This window comes from Pseudopipra pipra, chromosome 2, assembly GCF_036250125.1.
Source record: "Pseudopipra pipra isolate bDixPip1 chromosome 2, bDixPip1.hap1, whole genome shotgun sequence".
Taxonomy (NCBI): Eukaryota; Metazoa; Chordata; class Aves; order Passeriformes; family Pipridae; genus Pseudopipra; species Pseudopipra pipra.
In genome coordinates, this window is record NC_087550.1 from 255,287 (window position 1) to 273,264 (window position 17,978).

Genomic DNA, 17,978 nt, shown 5'->3' on the forward strand with positions numbered 1-17,978 from the left:
GCTCTGGCACACGGCTGGTCCCGGGGGGTTCCAGCAGAGCCGGGGGCTCAGGTAGGATATGTGTGGGGTGACATGGATCTTGGGGCTGTGCTGGGGACTTCCTTGGGCTGCTGACATGGATGATCCCCCAAACTCTGCTGGGAAGGGCTGCGAGGCCTCAGCCCCTCCCGGATGAGCCTCGGGTGTTGGCACTGGCCCCTGGCATCTCAGTGTGACACCCCCTGAGCCGGGCGAGGCCATGGCACCCTCATCCTCTGCCAAAGGCTTTGGGAGGACATCCCACCAGGACGGCTCTGATGGTCGGGGAAGTGGGATAGGGAAGCAGGTGGATGTGATCTGGGAAGCAGGAAGGGAGAGGTGATGGTTCTGGGGAGCGGGATGAGAGAGGGGAGGTGTGGCGTGGATCTGAGGAGGGAGATGGGAGATCTGAGGGGGGATGCGATGGCTCGGGGGAGCAGGATGGGAGAGTGGGGGGATGCGATGGACTGGGGGAGTGGGAATTCTGTGAGCAGGGACTATGCAGGCAGCGAGGCACTTTTTGGGATATCTCCCGCCGGCGCCCGGGCTGAACCCCGCAGGGCACCGTCCCCTAATCGTGGGGCTGAGCCGTGGCCCCTCCTGCCTGCGGCCTCGCGTGGGCGAGGGGCCGAGGGGGGGCCTTTTCCCCCGGAGCAGGCAGCCAGCGTGTCCCGGTCCCCGAGCGCCGGGATGAAAGGACCATTGTCCGAGGCTGGGCGGCCGGGAGGGCTGGCCTTGGGCACCCCACGTCCCCCCCGTGTCATCAAACCCTCCCACTCTTCTTCTTACCCCCCGTCGCGACCTTGGGAATTGAGTGGGGAGGGACCCCCCCCCCCCCAAACACACACGCACACACACAACCCATTTATTATTTTTTTTGGGAAAGTCCCAGCGGTTTTCCCCTCGAACCCTCTTTCCATGAGGCAGCCAAAGCTCCGTGCGGGAACAAGTCCGGGCTTGGCAGGGGGGGCCCTGGGTGCCCCCGCCCCGGGAAGCGCCCCGGCATCCTCCGGGAGCCGCCGCCGACACCGCGCAGAGGTACCGGGGGCTCCAGGGGGGCTGGGGGGGCAACCCCAGCTCGGGGGGGGGACACCCCATCTCCCCAGCCGTGCTTTCTCTCCTGGGGGGTTTGTGCTTCTCTCCACGTGCTGCTGTAGGTCCCGGGTAGACGGTGCTGGGGGGGGGGGGGCACTGGGGGGACTGGGAGCTGCTGGGAGGTGGGGGGAGCGTGTGTTGTTCCCCTGCTCGGCTGCGACAGCGCTGTGCCCCCCCCCCCAGCTGGGGCACTCGAGCCCCCAGCACGTCCCAGATCAACCCCAGTACAACGCAGATCAACCCCCGTATGCCCCAGCTCACAACACGACTACTCCTCAGCTCAATTCCAGTGTGCTCCAGCTGCCCCCCAGCAGACCCCAGTTCACCCCCAGCAGACTCCAGCTCACGCCCAAGACACCCCAGCTCGATCCCAGTGCATCCCAGCCCAACCCCAGTACACTCCAGTTTAACGCCAGTATTTTCCAGTTCCCCCTCAGCAGACCCCAGCTCCCCCAAACAGGCTCCAGCTCAACCCCAGTACATCCCAGTTTAACCCCAGTACTCTCCAGCTCCCTCCAGCACCCCGCAGCTCCTTCCCAGAATATACCAGTTCACCCCCAGCACACCCCAGCTCAATCTCAGCACGTCTCAACTCCAGCCCAGTTTAACCCCAGTCCCCCCAGTTCAGTTCCACTGTATCCCAGCTCCCCTAAGCAGAGCCCAGCTCAAGCCCAGTGTAACCCAGCTCAGTCCCAGTCTCCAGGGGCCCGGGCACTGCCGACAGCCCTCATTCCCTTGATGCCTGGCCGGGAGGAGGGGTGTGTTTGGGGACACTGGGGACACGGTGGTGATGCCGATGCCAGGGGTGAAGCTGGGAAAAGGGGCCCCCGAGGGCCTGCCTGGCAGATTAGTTTCCCGTTGGAGACCTGGCACGTCCCCGTTCCCGGCCAAACAGCGGCAGCAGCTGCGGCTGTGCCGGGGCCCCGGGACCCCCACCAGCCGTGCCTGTGCCACACTGACCGCCACCAGCGGTGCCCAGACACCGGGTGATGCTGCTGGGGGGCTTGCCTTGCCTTCCTCCTTCTCTTCCTCGCTCATTCCCAGTCTGTCTGGCGAGGCCTGGAATGTTACCAGTGCTGCGCAGCTGGAACGGGGACGGCGGCGGCTCCGTCCCGCGGTGACCTCGAGCTGGCTCCACGCCTCACCTTCGTGCTGCTGGGGCCACTGGGATGGGTTTGGGGTGCCCAGGGGGTGCACCTGCATGGGGGGGGTCCCTCGGTCCCGGGGAGTCCAGCACGGCTGCAGGGGCAGCAATATTAATTTGTGGGTTCAGCCCAAAAAACAGCTTTTGGAGGCACAGAGCTGAGTGCAGGGGTGGGTGGCTCTGCTGGGGTGCTGGGAAGAAGGTCCCAGGGAAAGCTCCTCTGAGAGCTGCCAGTGGTTTTCCAGGAGTGCTCCAGCAGCTACTGGGTGTGAGCTGTTATGGGCCACAGCCAGGACACCAGGGGTGGGGATGTTCAGAGCAATATTGAGGATGCATTTGCCGTCAGAACCTAGAAAATCCCACAACAAAGTGAGCCATTGGGATTCTGGGGGTGTCATGGGAGACGCAGGGAGTGATGCTCCCTCATGCCAACATCTTGTGGCTCCGGCAGGACCCTGTGGCCGTGGGAGGATTGGTGCTTGGGGAATTTTTGCAGATGGACCCCCCAAATCTACAAGGGATGGGGTGCTGGCTGCGTAGAAAGGCTTTTGCAAAGAGGGGGTGGGTGTGTGCGGTGGGGGGTCCCTGTCCCTCTGTCCCTGCTGCAGCATCTGTGTGACATGGCTTGGCTTGTCTGCAGTGCTCTGGTGCCCAGGGGTGGCCCTGGCACGGGGTGACCCTGCTGCTGGGAACAGGGCCTGAGCATGGGGTTGAGGTGCCCACTGCACCCTGAGGAGAATGAAGAGGAGGCAGGAGGGCAGCAGGGCTGGAAAAGGGGCCCCCCATCCACACAAGACTTTCACTTCCCACTTATGGGAAGATGAAACAGGGACCTACACAGTGTTGGTGCTGGATGCTGGTGCCACGAAGGAGGGGTCGTGTGCCCAAGGGTGACCTGTCAGGGCACGCTCCACCTTCAGCTGGGCTGTTGGCACGGGCCCCCACAACATCACCAGAGCCCGGGACACGGGGGCTGCTGGGGGAGGGCTGTGCACGTGGGGTTTGGCTTCCCGACCTAGTTTGCTTCCAGAAAGTGTGTCAGGAGCTGAGCGCATCCCAGCGGGGCTCGGTGGGCAGTGACAGCATTGCCAGGTGGATTTGCCCCTTTTCTGGCCGGATTTGCCCATTTCTGGCTGGATTTGTGAGGCAGGCAGCAATGCTCTGGGAGGGAATGCAGGGAGCTCAGGTGCCCTTGTTCGTGTGTGCCACAACCCAGGGCGTGTTTCACTTTTCCAGGTTTTACTTCCAGGGGAGAAGGGGAATGCAGGTGGGACCTCGGGGAAATGAGGAAACCCCAGTTTTCCTGCCCCCTTGTCCCTGACTCCTCACCCCCCTCCTCGTCCCCCACCTTCCACCTCTTTGCACTCCCCCCCTCTCCAGGCACAGGCATCTCAGGGCGGTTCCCACGTTGGGGCGGACCCTGGTGCCCCTGGGCGCAGTTGGTGTGTGTGGGAGCACTCAGGCTGCTCCACATGAACCACCTGGAGATGGGAACACCTGACAGTGGGAGGAGGCTCTGAGAGAATCTCTTACACCCCTGGATTGTGGCTCTGCAAGCCTGAACTCGATCCCTGAACAGCTCCTTGGGAGGTTTGAGTGCAATTTGCATTTTTTGGGCTGAGAAGATCTTGAAAATTAAAAAGCTTCACCCTCCCAGGCGAAACCGTGGGCACTGCCACACAGACGGGCACCCACCGAGGTGGAGTGGGGAGGGTTTGGGTGGGAGGGGGTCTGGGAGTGCTGAGTGCTGTCCCAGGACCCTTCTTCTGCTTTTGAGTGTTTGCTGCGTGCTGAGGGCTGCGGTTGGGCAGTTTCAGGGTGAGGATGCAGTGCTTTCGATTCCCAGCGAAGCACGGCAGTGTCTGCGGTAGCGCCAGCAGGTCTGTGTCCTGGCTCCTGTGGGGACACCGGGTTCATCCACCAGATCCAGCAGGGACGTTGGGGACATTGGCCCCATCCTGGCTGGCCACGGTCCCTGGCTAAGGATCTCTCCTTAATTTTGGCAGAAGAGGGTAAAAGTCGCTGGGGTGTGAGGCTGGTTGCCCAATGCCGCTGGAGCGTGATGGCTGAGGAACCCCCTTCCCACTGGTGGCTGTCCCTGTTCCCACAGGTTCCTCCACCACCCGGCTTTGTCCCCTTTGCCTACCGGGACACGGGTGGGTGACAGCTCAGTGCCCTCCCTGGGGATCCACAGGGGTCCTGGGGTGGTGGGGACACGGCAGCCACCATCCGCTTGTCCCGTTCTGTCTGGTGGCCAGCGCTGCTGCCCGGGTAGCCCCGTCCTCGGTGCCTGGTCCCTGCTGCGCTGCTGGGGAGCCCTCATTTGGCGGGGACCACCCTGCCCAGTTCTTCCTTCCTCTCCGGCCAAAGGCCCTGCCCCATCCTGCTGTCACCTGGGGCTGTAACGGCCCCGGGGTCCGGCCTCCCTGTCCCCGTGGTGGCTGTGGTCAGCAGTGGCTGTGGTTGGTGCACTGCTGGGCTGAGTCCCTGCAGTTCTGCAGGGGCCCAGGGCGGGTATTGCACCACGTCCCGGCTCAGAACCCGCTCGGCTTTCCGGAAAGTTCCCATCGCTGAGGTGGCGTTTGAGGAAGTCCTGGTGTGGGAAGAGACTCCTCAGCAAACCTCTGCTGCAGCAGCCAGACCACAGGCACAGCAGCCACCTCCTCCTGCCGAGCCCAGGGACCATGTGCGGGTAATTAGCTCTCCTTGGTTAACAAGCCCACGGGGCTGGGCAAGGGGAACGTGGGGTGCAGGCACAGTTTGCCTTCACTGGAGGAGGAATTGCAATGGGAACTAGATCCATCAAGAGGGTGCTGGGTGCCCGCCAGCCTCCTATGGTGGATTTTCCTGGCTCATGGCCACCATCCTGGGTGCCAGCGAAGGCACGGGCAGGGAAGAGCTGTGGGCAAACCTGGTGCTCGGGTGCTGTTGCTGGAGCCGCTCGGTGCAGCTGTGCCAACGAATACTGATGGCCCTGGTCAAGCTGCCTGATCCCCAGCGCCTGGGTAGAGGTAACGGGATCACCTGGGGCTGCGCTCACCCCCGCAGTGCTCGTGGCTTCAGTGGAGCCGGGGGAGGAGCGCGCTCGCCTGCTGTACACAGCTCCTTAATCTGAGGAGCCTGGCCCTCGTCAGTGCCCCACCTGTGGGATGGGAAGCCACCACCTTGAGAGCAGCACAGCAGTGGGATGTGGTGGGCATGTCCCCCGCAGCACGGGGGGCTCCTGCCTGTGCTGGGATCCTTAGCTCTGCCGGGGCAAGAGGTGAATCCCAAGCCCTCCGAGCTGAGGGCATCTGAGGTGGGCTGGGGCGGCTGGCAGTGCCCCCGAAAAAGCAGCCAGCACCAAAGTTTGGGGGCAGAGGGGCTCAGCGAGCCCCTCAGTCCAGGGAGTGGAGACCAGCCTCAGGCACCCCCAGGTCCTTCATCCCCAGCACTAGGAAAGTGAGGGCTCTGTGGGTTTGAGATGGGGCTGAGGGGTCTGGCCCCAGTGTTTTTTGGCACCCTGGTTCATTCCCTGGAGTGCTGGTTCCACAGTGCCAGGGTGGTGGCAGCTCTCACCGTCCCCTTGTCATGCCACTTGTCCAGCCTTTTAAGTCTCTTACAAAACAGCCCCTGTGGTTTTGCCTAATCCCAGGGAGGAATGTGGTGGGTCAGCACAGTTAGGATTTGGGCTCGGCAGGGGCCCTGGCCAGGGTGACTCCCTAATCCCCAGCAGCCGGCTGGGTTATGTCGTCTCCCTGGGTTGATTTTTCTTCTGGAATATCCTCGTCTCATTTAGGACAGAGATTAAATGATTAATGACTGGAGGAGGGAACCCAGTGAGGACCTGATGAATGATTTACTCGGTGAGGGCGAAGGGCGGGAGCGGGACGTCGAGCTGCCAGCCCAGCACACCAGGGACCCCGCGGGGCCCTGGCAGGAGCTTTGTCCCCATCCCTGGTGAGCAGCAAGGAGGGCCCTCGGCCACCATGGGTGGTGCTGAGACGGTGCTGGTGGTGAGCGCTGGTGCAGCCGCCCCTTCCTGGTGGGTCTGTCCAACCACTGCGTGCCAACAGGTGACACTGGTCAGCGTGACTCCTGGGCTCTGGCCAGGAGGGCACATGTGTGGCAGTGCCATACTGCTGTGCCGTGCTTCCCTCTGTTTCTGTGCTCCCCTGCTGTTTTGCCTCAGCAGGCAGCGCCCAGCTGGGGTTGAGCCTGCCCTGAGCCTGCCCGTGCTGGTGTCGCTGGAATCTGGTGACAGCAGAGTCACCCAGTACCATCACTCGCCCATTTTCAATAATAGATGAGGAGTTTTTAGGTGTGGAGGTGGGAGAGGGAATTTTATTCTGATTCAGGGATTTTCGTGCTGTTGGTGGGGATTGCTGGGAGCAGTGGGAAAGTCCTGGATGCCGTTGGTTTCTCTGGTGCTGCCAGTGAGGAGTCCCATGGGTCAGCCAGCCCTGGGGTCCCTGTTGCTCCTTCCTTGGACACTTGGCCCTTGCACAGGACCTTTTGCAGCCCGAAGCAGAGCCAAACTGTGCCGGGAGGTGCCAGGGAAGTGGCACTGTGGCTGGATCCCAGCGGCACCGGGATGCCCGTGTCTGGAGGTGTGGGGGTCAGTGGCTGTGGGGACCCCACAGTGCCACAGGCTCGTCGGTGTCCGGTTAGTGTTGGGTCAAGGATGAGCTTGGCTCGGCTGCACCCTTTGCACCAAAACCACAAGTGCTGCCGGGGGCTGGGACCTGCCTGAGTCACAGAAAATGTGACTCTGACGGCAAATCAGACCGGCCTATTTACGGTTCAGGAAATCCTCAAGCTCCTTCTTAGCAGGTCTAAAAAAGCCTCCAGCCAACCCAAAATAAGACAGTGCCGGGGTCACTGGCAGCGCTGCATGTGCCAGCACGGCTGGAGTCTGCCTCCCTCCTGGAATGGGCACTGCCGGGGCTGTGATGCTGGTGGGTGAGAAGGGCAGGGTATCCCACCCGCTGCTGGGTGGGATAACAGGGATTGGCCCCACTGGCAGCTACAGCATGGCATGAGGGCTCTGCCAGCAGGGCAGAGACCAAGCAAGCCCCTGTCTGGCTGGGGGGGCTTCATGGCCAGTGTGGGACCTTCCCACACGCTGCTCTGTCTCCCAGCCCACATGTCACTCCCCAGGAGCATGCTGGGGCCCTGTGGTGCCATCACCTGTGAGGCTCAGTGGGGATGGCCTCTATATTTTGACACCTAAATGGGGACTGTCCAACGTTCCCACAGCCCTGCAGCCCCACAGTTCAGGACTGGGTGATCCTTGGGGCATGGGGGAGTTGGAGACCCTAGGAAAACCAGGTGACTTCACTGGGAATGTTGATTTTGGGACCCCTGGCTTCAGCTGGAGCATGTTTTGGGACTGACCGTGACCCCATTGTCTCCATCCCCAGGTCCTGATGCCATCCTGAGCCTCGCCAGGCACGAGAGATGCACTGAGTGGCACGGGGTCTCTGTGGCCAGTCCCCTGCCATGGAGGAGGAGGGATCTCTGCCAGTGGCCGCCTGGCTGGCCGCCCTCCACCTTGACCAGTACGTGGAGAGCTTCCAGCAGAGCAACCTGTGGTCGGTGTGGGACTGCCGGGCGCTGACGGACGAGGGGCTCACCCGCCTCGGGGTGCTGCTGCCCGGCCACCGCCGCCGCATCCTCCTGGGGCTGCAGAAAGCCTTCGCCGAGGCTGCGCTGCCCGCCGGGAGCCCCCCGGCCCCCACTGGGAAACCCGTCCCCATGAAACGCCACATCTTCCGCCTGAGCGCGGCCACGGCGCCGGAGCAGCAGGAGCAGCCGGAGCCCCGGGCCCTGCCCGTGCCCGGTGGGATGCCCGGTGGGACCCCACCGCTGGAGCCGGAGCGGGCTGCGAGCTTGGCCCAGCTGCCCCCACCCATCCCGCCCAGGGTGGGCTGCCGCCCCCCCCTCAAATTCTCCCCGTCGCTATCGGGGGGCAGCCCCGAACCCCCCCCCGCGCCCCGCAGCCACCCCCCTGCCCCGGAGGAGCCCTCGCCGCCAGCCCTCGTGGAGAAACCCGCTGCCAACAGCAGGGCCAGACCCCCGCTGCCACCGCTGCCAGCCAAGAGACACCAGCTGGAAGCCAAGGGCCAGTCCCTGAAGGGCCCCCCGCTGCCTGACCGCCCCCCCATGCTGCCCCCCAGGACCGTGTCCCAGAGGAGGTAAGGGAGTGGCAGGGGGGTGGGCCTGGGGGTGCCCCAAGGAGCGGGGTCCCTGTGGGGGGCTGCTGTGGTGTGGGTGGAACCCTCAGGTGGGAGCACATCATCGTGACGTGGGTGGCCTGGGGTACCCGTGCCCTTCCCACACCCCAGCACATCCCCCTGGGGGTACCCCTGCCCCAGACCCCACATTTCCTGGGGGTACCCGCACGGGGTGGGGGGGCTAAGATACTTATTTTGGCTGCAGCTGGATGTGGCCACCCTGATCACCCCAGTTACCCTGGTCACTCCAGCCTGGCTCGGGTTGGGGTTCAGTCCCCCCCCCAACAATGCAGAACCCCTGCCTTGCCCCTGCCTGCAGCGTAGGCAGTGCTTAGGCCTGAGCAACTCGTCACAGTGGTGGGTGCAAGGCAGTGAACTGCAGCACGGGGAATGGTGGAGGGAGCAGGGGGCAGGCTGCTGCTGGCTGCTGTGGCAGGATGACATGGGAGCAGGCTGGAGTTTGGGGGCAGCAGCGCTTGCAGCCCCCCCCTTGATGTCCCACCCCCCCAGTGCACCCCCGAGCGCTGCGGACATGGAGGCAGGTGTGAAGTGCGGTCTGGGAGCGGAGTTTGGAGTGGGCAGAGGAGCCCCTGGGTGCCAGCACCCACCTGGGGCAGGGTGGGGGACTGTTAGCAAGGCTGTGTGACCCCCCTGGGAGCTCCCACCCAACCTCCCCAGGACCCCTGGACCCCTCAGCAGTCCAAGGCACGTGTTGCTGGAGCTGGGGTGTCCAGCTGGTCCCCAAGGGGAGGCAGAGCCTGCACCTGGGGGTGAGGTGGGGTTAGTCCTGAGTGATGATGCTGGATGGGACCCCCTGTGTAATCAGGGTGAGAATGGGGGGCCTGGTGGCTGGACTGCCCCTCCCAGCTTCCCGTCCCTGTGCCTCTGTGGGCTTTTTGGGGTGAGGGAGATGGAGGTGACCCCCATGCCTGTGCTTTGCCTCCTGCCTGGTGCTGATGCAGCAGGGAGCAGGCTGGGATGCTGAGCCAGGGAGAGGGCTCAGGCAGCTGATGTCAGGGGTCTGGCACCCCATGGGGTGGGCAGCACCCACCCCTGGGGCTCCGTGGGCTCTGGATCAACAGCATCCATCCTGGCACCGAAGGGACTGGCCCCACCACTGCATTTCTGCACCGAGGTGGTCCCCAAAATCCCCTGGAGCCACTCTCCATCCTACTCTGGCGAGGAGCCTGCCAGGGCATGGCGAGGCCAGTGGCTGCCAGTTGGATGCCAGCTGTGCCAATTTGGTGCTGGCCGTGCTAGGTCGGTGCTGGCCGTGCCATGGTTTTGGTGCTGGCCATGCCACGGTTTCGGTGCTGGCCATACCACGGTTTTGGTACTGGCCGTGCCATGGTTTTGGTGCTGGCCATGCCACGGTTTTGGTGCTGGCCATGCCACGGTTTCAGTGCTGGCCGTGCCACGGTTTTGGTACTGGCCATGCCATGGTTTTGGTGCTGGCCCCGCAGTGGGTTCAGTTCTTGCTATGATGGTTTGGTGCCAGCTGTGCCGTGGGCTCAGTGCCAGCCCTGAGGGGGTTTGGTGCCAGCCACGGCAGTGTTTTGGCACTGGCAGTGCCGTGGGCTCGCTCAGGCCGTGCCGTGGGCTCGGCGCCGGCCATGCTGCCGCTTCAACCAGCTCAGGAAGTTTTACTGCAGCGCAGGAAGTGCCGGGGTGACAAACTCCGCTTCCCACCAGCCTCCCCGAGCCCTGCCCGTGCTGCCGACCGGCCCTGCGGGGTCCCTGCCGCCTGCCCAGGTAGGGGGGTCACCGCTGGCACGGTGCCAGGCGTGCCGAGCGCGGGCAGGCGGCGGGGCCGGGCCCGAGGGGTCTGGGATGGGAGCCAGGGCTGCCGCTGCTCCCGGCTGCGAGTCTCGCTCCGCCGGCTCCAGTGGGTGTTTCCTGCCCTGGCCTGTGTGCCCACAGGCATTGTTGGCACCCTGGTCCCTGCTGGCCCAGAGCGGGCGCAGCCCGCCCCGGCACAGCGCCCCGAAGGCTGTGCCTTGGAGTCCTGGGGCTGGCATTCCCCCCTGGAGCTGCCCCGGGGCATATGGGACCCTTGGGAGCTACGTGCAGGACCACGGGACTCGGGAGGGATGGGGCTGTGGCCTGGCCAGGTGCCAGTGGCTGAACAGCACCCCCAGGACAGAGGGGTGCTCCACTGGCCTGGGGGACTGGGGTCACCGTGGGGGACTGGGGTCACCATGGGGGAGCCCTGTGGGCTGTGCCAGTGCGGGGCAGGGCGGCGGCCGTGGGGCCCTGGCACTCGCTGTGCCCTGATGCACGTGTAACATACAGGTTACATGTATGTGCTGGTGCTTGGTAGTGGCAGAAGGGGATATGTATATGTGTACAGATGGGTGTATATGTGTACAGTTGTGTATATATGTATGATATCTATCTATTTCATATATATGTGTGTGTGTATATATATATGATATCTATCTATTTCATATATATGTGTGTGTGTATATATATATATATATATATATACACCTTGATGCTCTAGTGAATATACACAGGCAAATATCTATGCATCCATATATGCTTTATGTGTGTATTATGTGTATATATTGAGGAGATCAAAACTAACCAGTTGAACCCCAAAATTCTTATCTCAAAGTCACTTTAATTGTACGACCAGCAATACGTTGGTTATAGGTGGGTTCTTGTTTTAAAAAATAAAGAGCTATTATCTCCTAAGAAATTCTTCCCTCTGAGGGTGGTGAGACACTGGCACAGGTTGCCCAGAGAACCTGTGACTGTCCCATCCTTGGAAGAGTTCAAGGCCAGGCTGGACAGGGCTTGGAGCAACCTGCTCTAGTGGAAGGTACGTCTGCCCACGGCATGAGACGAGCTTTAAGGTCCCTTCCAAACCAAACCATTCCACGATTCTGTGCCTCTTTGGCCAGTGGCAGTGCCTGGCCATGCCCGTGGCTGGAGGAGGTGCTGTGGTGCAGGACAGCCGGCAGGGACAAGGGGTGCATTCAGGAGGGTGTGGGTGTGAGTCACCCCGTGGCAGGCGTTGGGTCCTGGCCCTGCGTGCAGGGCAGCACGTGCTGGGAGCTCAGGGGACCCCCTCCCTGGGGTCCCCTGCGGTGATGGGTGCCCTGTGCTGGGGCCGAGGGAGCTCCACAGCCCCGGGGTGTCGCTCCTGGCCCCCACACCCTTCCCCTGCCCCCGTGGGGGGACCTGCCCCGGGTGCCTGTGGCTAGTGAGCACAGGGGGCGGGGGGCAGGAGGGACGGTGCTGGGCTGCCCGGGGACCAACTGCAGTGGGGATGCTTGCCCATGTCTGGATGGTACTTGCCCGCATCAGGGTGATGCTCGCTGCATCCAGGCTGGTGCAGGGCTCTGGCTCCTTTGGACAGTGAGGCGGCTGCATGGGTCTGGCCCTGGTGGCCCTGTCTCTGGGCGGGGGTGAGTCCCCCACCATAACCCCCTGTGGAGGTGGGAGTGCCCACGGGGGAGGTACCTCGGAGCACGAGACCTGGGCATTTCTGGGGTGACGCCACCCCCCAGCTCCCGTCGCTTCCGGCTGTGCTGCCGTGGTCCCCAGCACTTCCTCACAGCTGCTCACAGAACGTGTTGTGGTTTCCTCCAGGCCACGTTCACCTCCAGGGTCTCACCGTCCTCCCAAATGCTGGGCCACCCCCGAGCACCCCTGTGCCAGGAGGTGATGGGAACATCCTGGGATGCAGCGATGCCACCTCCCACAGGATGATACCAGCAGCCGTGTTCAGCACTAGGAGCTCTCTCTCACCAGCTCTGCATTTGATGCCCCCCTCCCTGTGCCAGCAGTGGGGCTGTGAGCCCCTCAGTTTTGGCCACTGATGGCTCAGAGCTACAGAGCCCGTGAGGGTCCCAGCAGCAGTGGGTGCTCATGTCTGCACCCCGATGGTGTGGTGAGGCTGTCAGTGGGAGGGCACTCCCTCTCCATGGTCAGGGAGTGGTCTGGGTGCAGAGCAGCTCCCTGAGCAGCTGGGGGGGGTTGAACCCCGAGGGGGTTGTAGAAGGGCAGTGAATGATGTCCAAGGAGGTGATGACAGAAGACTCCTTCTTGGAGGGCTGGACAAGCTGGGCAGGGGTGGTGGCCTAGGCTGAGGTTTGGCTTTGAGGTGGTGTTGCCTGTGGGAGAGCAGTCCCCCTGCTGCCCTCCTTGGGGGAGAGGCCCAGATAGGGGACAGCAGATAAGGCACCGTTTGACACTTCTCTAATGGCAGATGTGGCACTGGCCAGACCCTGCCTGGAGCAGGATGGACATCCTTTGGGCACGGCTGCATGGGGGACCAGGGGGTGATGGGGCACCTACACTGCCCCACAGAGCCATGGGGGGACATGAAGCCCAGGGATGCTGCAGCACCAGAGGATGACATGGAGAGAGGGCACACCAGTGGGGAGGCCGTTTTGGGGAACTGGGGTGTTGTCTGTGCCTGGGCTCTGTGAGTGCCCATCCTGCGTGTCCCTGGGGTGGCAGGACTGGGGCTTGGCCAGAAACCCTCCTGAGGTGTCCCCAGCCAGGAGATGGAGGTTTTCCTGGCCTGGGGCTTGCTTCCCTGGTGGTCATGAGGCTCATGCTGCAGCCTCCCAGCCCCAGAGCAGGGGCTGCACAGATGCAGACCCCAGCTGGGCTCTTGCACACCCTCTGTGGCTTGTGCACTGCCACCTCCTTGTCCCTGGGTCCCTGCACCCCCGGGTGCCTCAGCAGCCACTGCCTGGCAGTGCTAGGAGCAATCCTGTTGGGCTCCCCTGCCCACGCTCCCCTGCCCACGCTCCCCTCCTTCCCTGCCAGCATTCCCTAATGTATGGATGGTTTGTGGCTGGTTCCCATGGAAATGCTGCTGAGAAATGAGGTCAGGCTAACCCAGGGACAGCCAGCGCTCCCGTCCTCCTCTGCTTCCTGCTCCAGCTAGGGAGGTTTCCTTTCTGGCTCAGCCCCAAGCCTGGGGAAAGCTCCTGTGCACCAGCCGTGGGGCTGGGAGGCACCAGGGTTCACCATCTCCAGTAACAGTGGGGTGCTGGTGGCTCACTGACTATGGAGAAGCTCCATTTCCAGGGGTTCTTGCTGCCCTAGCAGCCACCCCAGATCTCCAGCGTCCACCCCACTGCGAGGACCCTGGTGGCATGGAACATTCCCAGCACCCCCCATCCTGCTCAGGGGACCCTGTGGCCACCTGCACACCAGCCAAGGAAGCGGCTCCGCCGTTGTTTAGACTGGAGGAGACAAAACAATCTGCTCTGGGACATGGCTTCAAGGCTGTGGGCGGCTTGGGGTGTCCCGGAGCCAGATAAGGATCCTGAGCTGCAGAGCAGACACAGGGAGGTGAGGTTGGATGCCGGGAAAACAGTTCCAGGATAGAAAAGCAGCGGTATAACCCCAGCACGGGAGGCTTTGCCGTGGAGTCTCCTAGGAATTGGTTTGTGGGTTTGGGTCTGCTGGGGTTTGGTCCCTTTGGGGCTTCCTCTTGCACTCTGGGACCCCCCGTTGATGGCTGAGGGGTGTGGGGGTTTGGGAAGCGGGGCAGGGGCTGGCATAAGGCAGCACTTCCTCCTCTCTCCTGCAGCACCCCTGCCAAAGAGGAGATCCCCATCCCTGACAGAACACCCAGTGTCCCCCTGTCCCCACTGTCCCCCCTGCCCCGCACGAAGCCGCCCGTCCTGCTGCCCCCGGAGCTGCCCTGCAAGGCCAGTGTCCCCTTCGTGCCCGAGTTCGGTGAGTACGGGGGGGCCCTCCAGCCTCCCCCTGTCCCAGATCTTCCCTTGGGATATCTGGGTATCCATCTATCAGCGTTCAACCTGTGGGTGCTGTGCCTTCCTCCCCTACCAGTTTGTCCCTCTGTCCTTGCTGGGATCCTTCTCTCCTCTGTCCCCTTCCTTGCCTGCTGGGGGTGTTGGGGTGCAAGATCTGGGCTGAGGGTTTCAGGGGGTGCAAGATCTGGGCTGGGGCTTTGGGTGCAGCCTCTCTTAGGGGAGAGCGAACGTGTCTGTGGGTGCTGGAAGCCCCTGTGAGCTTTCATGGAGGAAAAGTGAACCTGACAAGGGGGTGAAATGTGGGCCCCCTTGCATGTCCTTGGTTCTGGGGTCCCAGCACCATGCCTTTGCATCCCCCAGCCCCCTCCCTGGGGGGTCCCCGGAGCTCAGCCAGCTGCAGGGAGCGATGCTGACCCCCATGGAGGGTGCAACCCTGGTTGGACTCTAATTCAGCTGGAATAGCTCTGCTGCAAAGAAGGGCTGAGCTCTGCGGGGCCCTGGGTGCCTGCTCAGGGCCAGCAGCCCTCCAAGGAGTGGCACTGGTTTAACTGAGAGCTGGGCTGTGTTTCAGAAGCTGGGAGAAGCCGTGGACAGGAGCTTATCTGTTTGTCGTGGGGTTGCAGGGAGGAAAGCTGCTCCCACCCCGTGCCTGGCTGGGTTGGGGATGCAGAGTCTGCAGAGGGGGTCCCTGGTGCCAAGGCTAGCATCTACCTCCTGCAGCCTGGGAGCATCTTTGCCTGCTGCCAGTGCCCAAACAGCATCACCTGGGTTGTGATTTTGGGAGGAATCTGCTCCAGGTTCTCAATGGGATTTGGGAGTGAGTGTCTGCCAGGGTCAGGCTATCTGGGGCCACTTGTTCCCTGCGGGGTTACAGTCTTGGCCAGGAGTCCTGTTGCTGTGGGTGCTGGGTGAGGAGGAACCACCTCCTCGCTCCCATCCTCCTCTGGGATCTCGTTTCCGTGGGTGCACAAGCTCGTGAGCTGATAAGGAACAGAGGAGGAGGGAATCCACCTTGGAAAACAAGATGTGGGAGAAGCCCCTGGGACCCCTCAGCAGCAGGAGCTCTCTGTTAGAGACATGAGAGCCTGGACAAAGCCGTGGTGCTGGGGTTGGTGGCACCAAATCCCCCCCAGGCAAAGCCAGGAGGGTCATGACAGTGCTGAGAGGTGCCACTAGTGGGACTTTGCCCTTTCCCAGCTCTTCCCCAAACTCCTCGATAAAAGCCTTGTTGTCACAGGAATGGTGTGGTTTGTTTGCCAAGGGTAAAGCAAGGGGGAAGCCAGCCCAGCCATGCCGGCATCCTCTCCACAGGCTCTGGGGTGGCAGGGGGGGAAGGGACCCCTTGCTCCACCCCAGCTGATTCCCAGCATCTTCCCTTTCCTTTGTCAGATGACTCGGACTACGAGGACTCAGCCTGGGAGGAGGAATTAGCCAGACCCGTGGGGGAGATGGCCAAGGTTGGTCCCACCATGGGGTGGGAGGTGGGCAGGAGCTAGTAACTGTCCCGAGGAGAGATGCTGGCCTTGGGATGCTCCAGGGATACTGGTTAGGGCTGGAGGAGCACGTCGGCAGTGCCTGGAGAGGGGGTTGTGCCTTGCTGAGCACCCACCGGGTCTCCCAAGGGTCCCCGGGGAGCACCCACTGGGTTTCCTGGGGGTGCTGGAACCCCAGGGTCACAGGGATCCTTGGGAAGCACCCACCAGGTCTTTCAGTGCTGCTGAAATGCCAGGGTCCCCAGGGAGCACCCACCAGGTCTCCCACGGGGGTTGGAACCCCAGAGTCACCAGGAAGCACCCACTGGGTCCTTCAGTGTCCCTCGGAGGTACCCACCTGCCTTCCAGCGGTGCTGGAACCCGAGGGTTCCTGGGGAACACCCCCCGGTGTCCCCAGGAATCACGCACTGGGTGCCCCGGGCTCTCCGCAGAGCACCCCTGTGCAGCCGTGCAGCGCCCCGGCACACTCCCGTGCCCAGGGTGCATGCTAGTGGACACCTCCGGCATTGCATCCTGAGTTTAAGCCCTGGGTTGGGAGCTTCTGTCTGCCCCCCGCGCTCCCTGGGGCGGGAATGGGTGGATTTGAGGGATCCCAGCAGCTGCAGGTCCCCATGAGCGCCTGGAGCCCCCCACTTGCCTCTGCTTGGGAACGCTGTGGCCGAGGAGGGGGAGATGTCGGGTTTCTTGATAAGCGCCGACATTTTTAGCTGCCATAAATAACCAGCCCGGTGTTCAGCTCCTCCCCTGACTGCGCTTCCCTCCCTCTGCAGGCCCCGGCGTGTCCCTTCCTGGGCACCCTGCCATTGTGGGCACCTGCCAGCCAGTGCTGGTGACACGGCATCGTGTCCCCTCTCCCTTAGCCCCCCTGCACCCTCACGGTGCAGCGAGGGCACCCAGGGGACCCCACGTGTCACCCCTGCCCATCCCTCATGGTGCAGGGGGGCACCGTGGGGACCCCGGGTGTCACCTGTCTGTGTCCCTGCAGGAGGATGCTGAGCCTGGGACGGGGCGACCGCGGTCCCTGCGCTTCAACAGCCTCTTCAGCGACGACGAGCTCGGCGAGGAGCAGCCCGAGGTGTCCCCTGCAGAGTACGGGCTGGGCTGCCCTGCTGCGGGCAGGGGCCGTGTGTGCGGGCAGGGGACGTGTGTGCGGGCAGGGGACGTGTGTGCGGGCAGGGGCCGTGCCTGCGGGCAGGGGCCGTGCGTGCGGGCAGGGACACACGCACAGGGAATGTGCCTGCGTGTGTGTGGGTTCTCTGTGTGTGTGTGTGCCCTGCTGGGGACGTGTGTGCGGGGGCTGCACACGCGTGTGCACAGACGGGACACGTGTGCACGCGTGTGCGCGTGGCTGGTGACGCTGTGTGTGTGTGTGTGCGTGTTTAGGCAGGGGATGTGTGTGCACTGCCAGGGGGTGCTTGCGTGGGGGGTGTCTGTGAGCACAGGCACAGAGCACTTGTACGTGGGAGTGCACAGGTCAGGGCCTCTCGTGTGTGCACAGCTCCACATGTGCCCGTGCAGGACCCGTGTGGGGGAGCACACGTGTGTGCGTGTGAGCAGAGGGCAGCTCTGCACGTCGCTGGGTTGGGGCTGTGGTCCTGGGAGTGCCCCGTCCTCCCTGCCGGGGCTGGGACCCAGGCCTGGGCTGCTCCAGGAGCTGGGGGATGTGCCCGTGTCCCCGCTCACACACAGCTGGCGCCTGCATTGCCTGAGCCTCGGGGAAGGGCACGGGGAGGCTGAGGCAGGCGGGGGGAGCCTCAGCCCCTCCCGGGACCCGCCAGCTCTTAACCCCCTCCCCTGGCTCCTCGTGCCCAGTGGCAGCAGCAGCTGGAGTGACAGGGACCCCGGCCCGCGCCCACCCGCACCCGACGCCTTCCCCGGCGGCAGCCCCGGCACGCTCGGTGACACCATGGAGGGCACCGGTGCCACCGCCCCGCTGTCACCCACCATCAGAGCGGGGTGGCTGGACAAGAACCCACCACAGGGGTGAGTGATGTGCTGGGGGTCTCTCTGTGCCGTGGAGGGGTGATTGTCCCCCCCTTTTCCCGCCTGTAATTCCTGCTCATGGGGGCGTAATTTTGCTTTGGTGAAAATACATCACGAGGGGTTCCTTCTACTCCCTTCTAACCCATGATTTAGGTTAGACTGACCCAGTTTTGGTGAAAAAGTCTTTCTCAGAGCGGGTGCCACCAGTGGTTATACTGAGCTGGCTGAGGAGGAGGAGGAGGAAAGGCTGCAGCTTGAGCTCCCTCCTGGACCCTGTGTCACTGGG

At 63.3% G+C, this 17,978-nt stretch overlaps 1 protein-coding gene across 11 annotated transcripts in view; it reads left to right on the forward strand.

The window, feature by feature from the left end:
* Positions 1-30: 30 nt before the first annotated feature.
* The window catches only part of ARAP1 (ArfGAP with RhoGAP domain, ankyrin repeat and PH domain 1), a 35,909-nt gene continuing 17,961 nt past the window's right edge, over positions 31-17,978 (forward strand). For 2 of the 11 annotated variants that reach the window (XM_064642593.1, XM_064642607.1), the window contains exons 1-6: positions 791-1,056; positions 7,660-8,433; positions 14,030-14,178; positions 15,606-15,673; positions 16,695-16,798; positions 17,522-17,692. In XM_064642593.1, coding sequence (XP_064498663.1) covers positions 7,739-8,433; positions 14,030-14,178; positions 15,606-15,673; positions 16,695-16,798; positions 17,522-17,692 — 1,187 coding nt within the window. In that variant the 5' untranslated portion in view covers positions 791-1,056; positions 7,660-7,738. Of the gene's footprint in view, positions 52-787; positions 1,057-1,076; positions 1,172-4,854; positions 4,950-7,659; positions 8,434-10,138; positions 10,225-14,029; positions 14,179-15,605; positions 15,674-16,694; positions 16,799-17,521; positions 17,693-17,978 lie in introns of those variants that run through there. The other 9 variants (XM_064642579.1, XR_010426908.1, XR_010426907.1 and 6 more) reach the window with 9 other exon arrangements.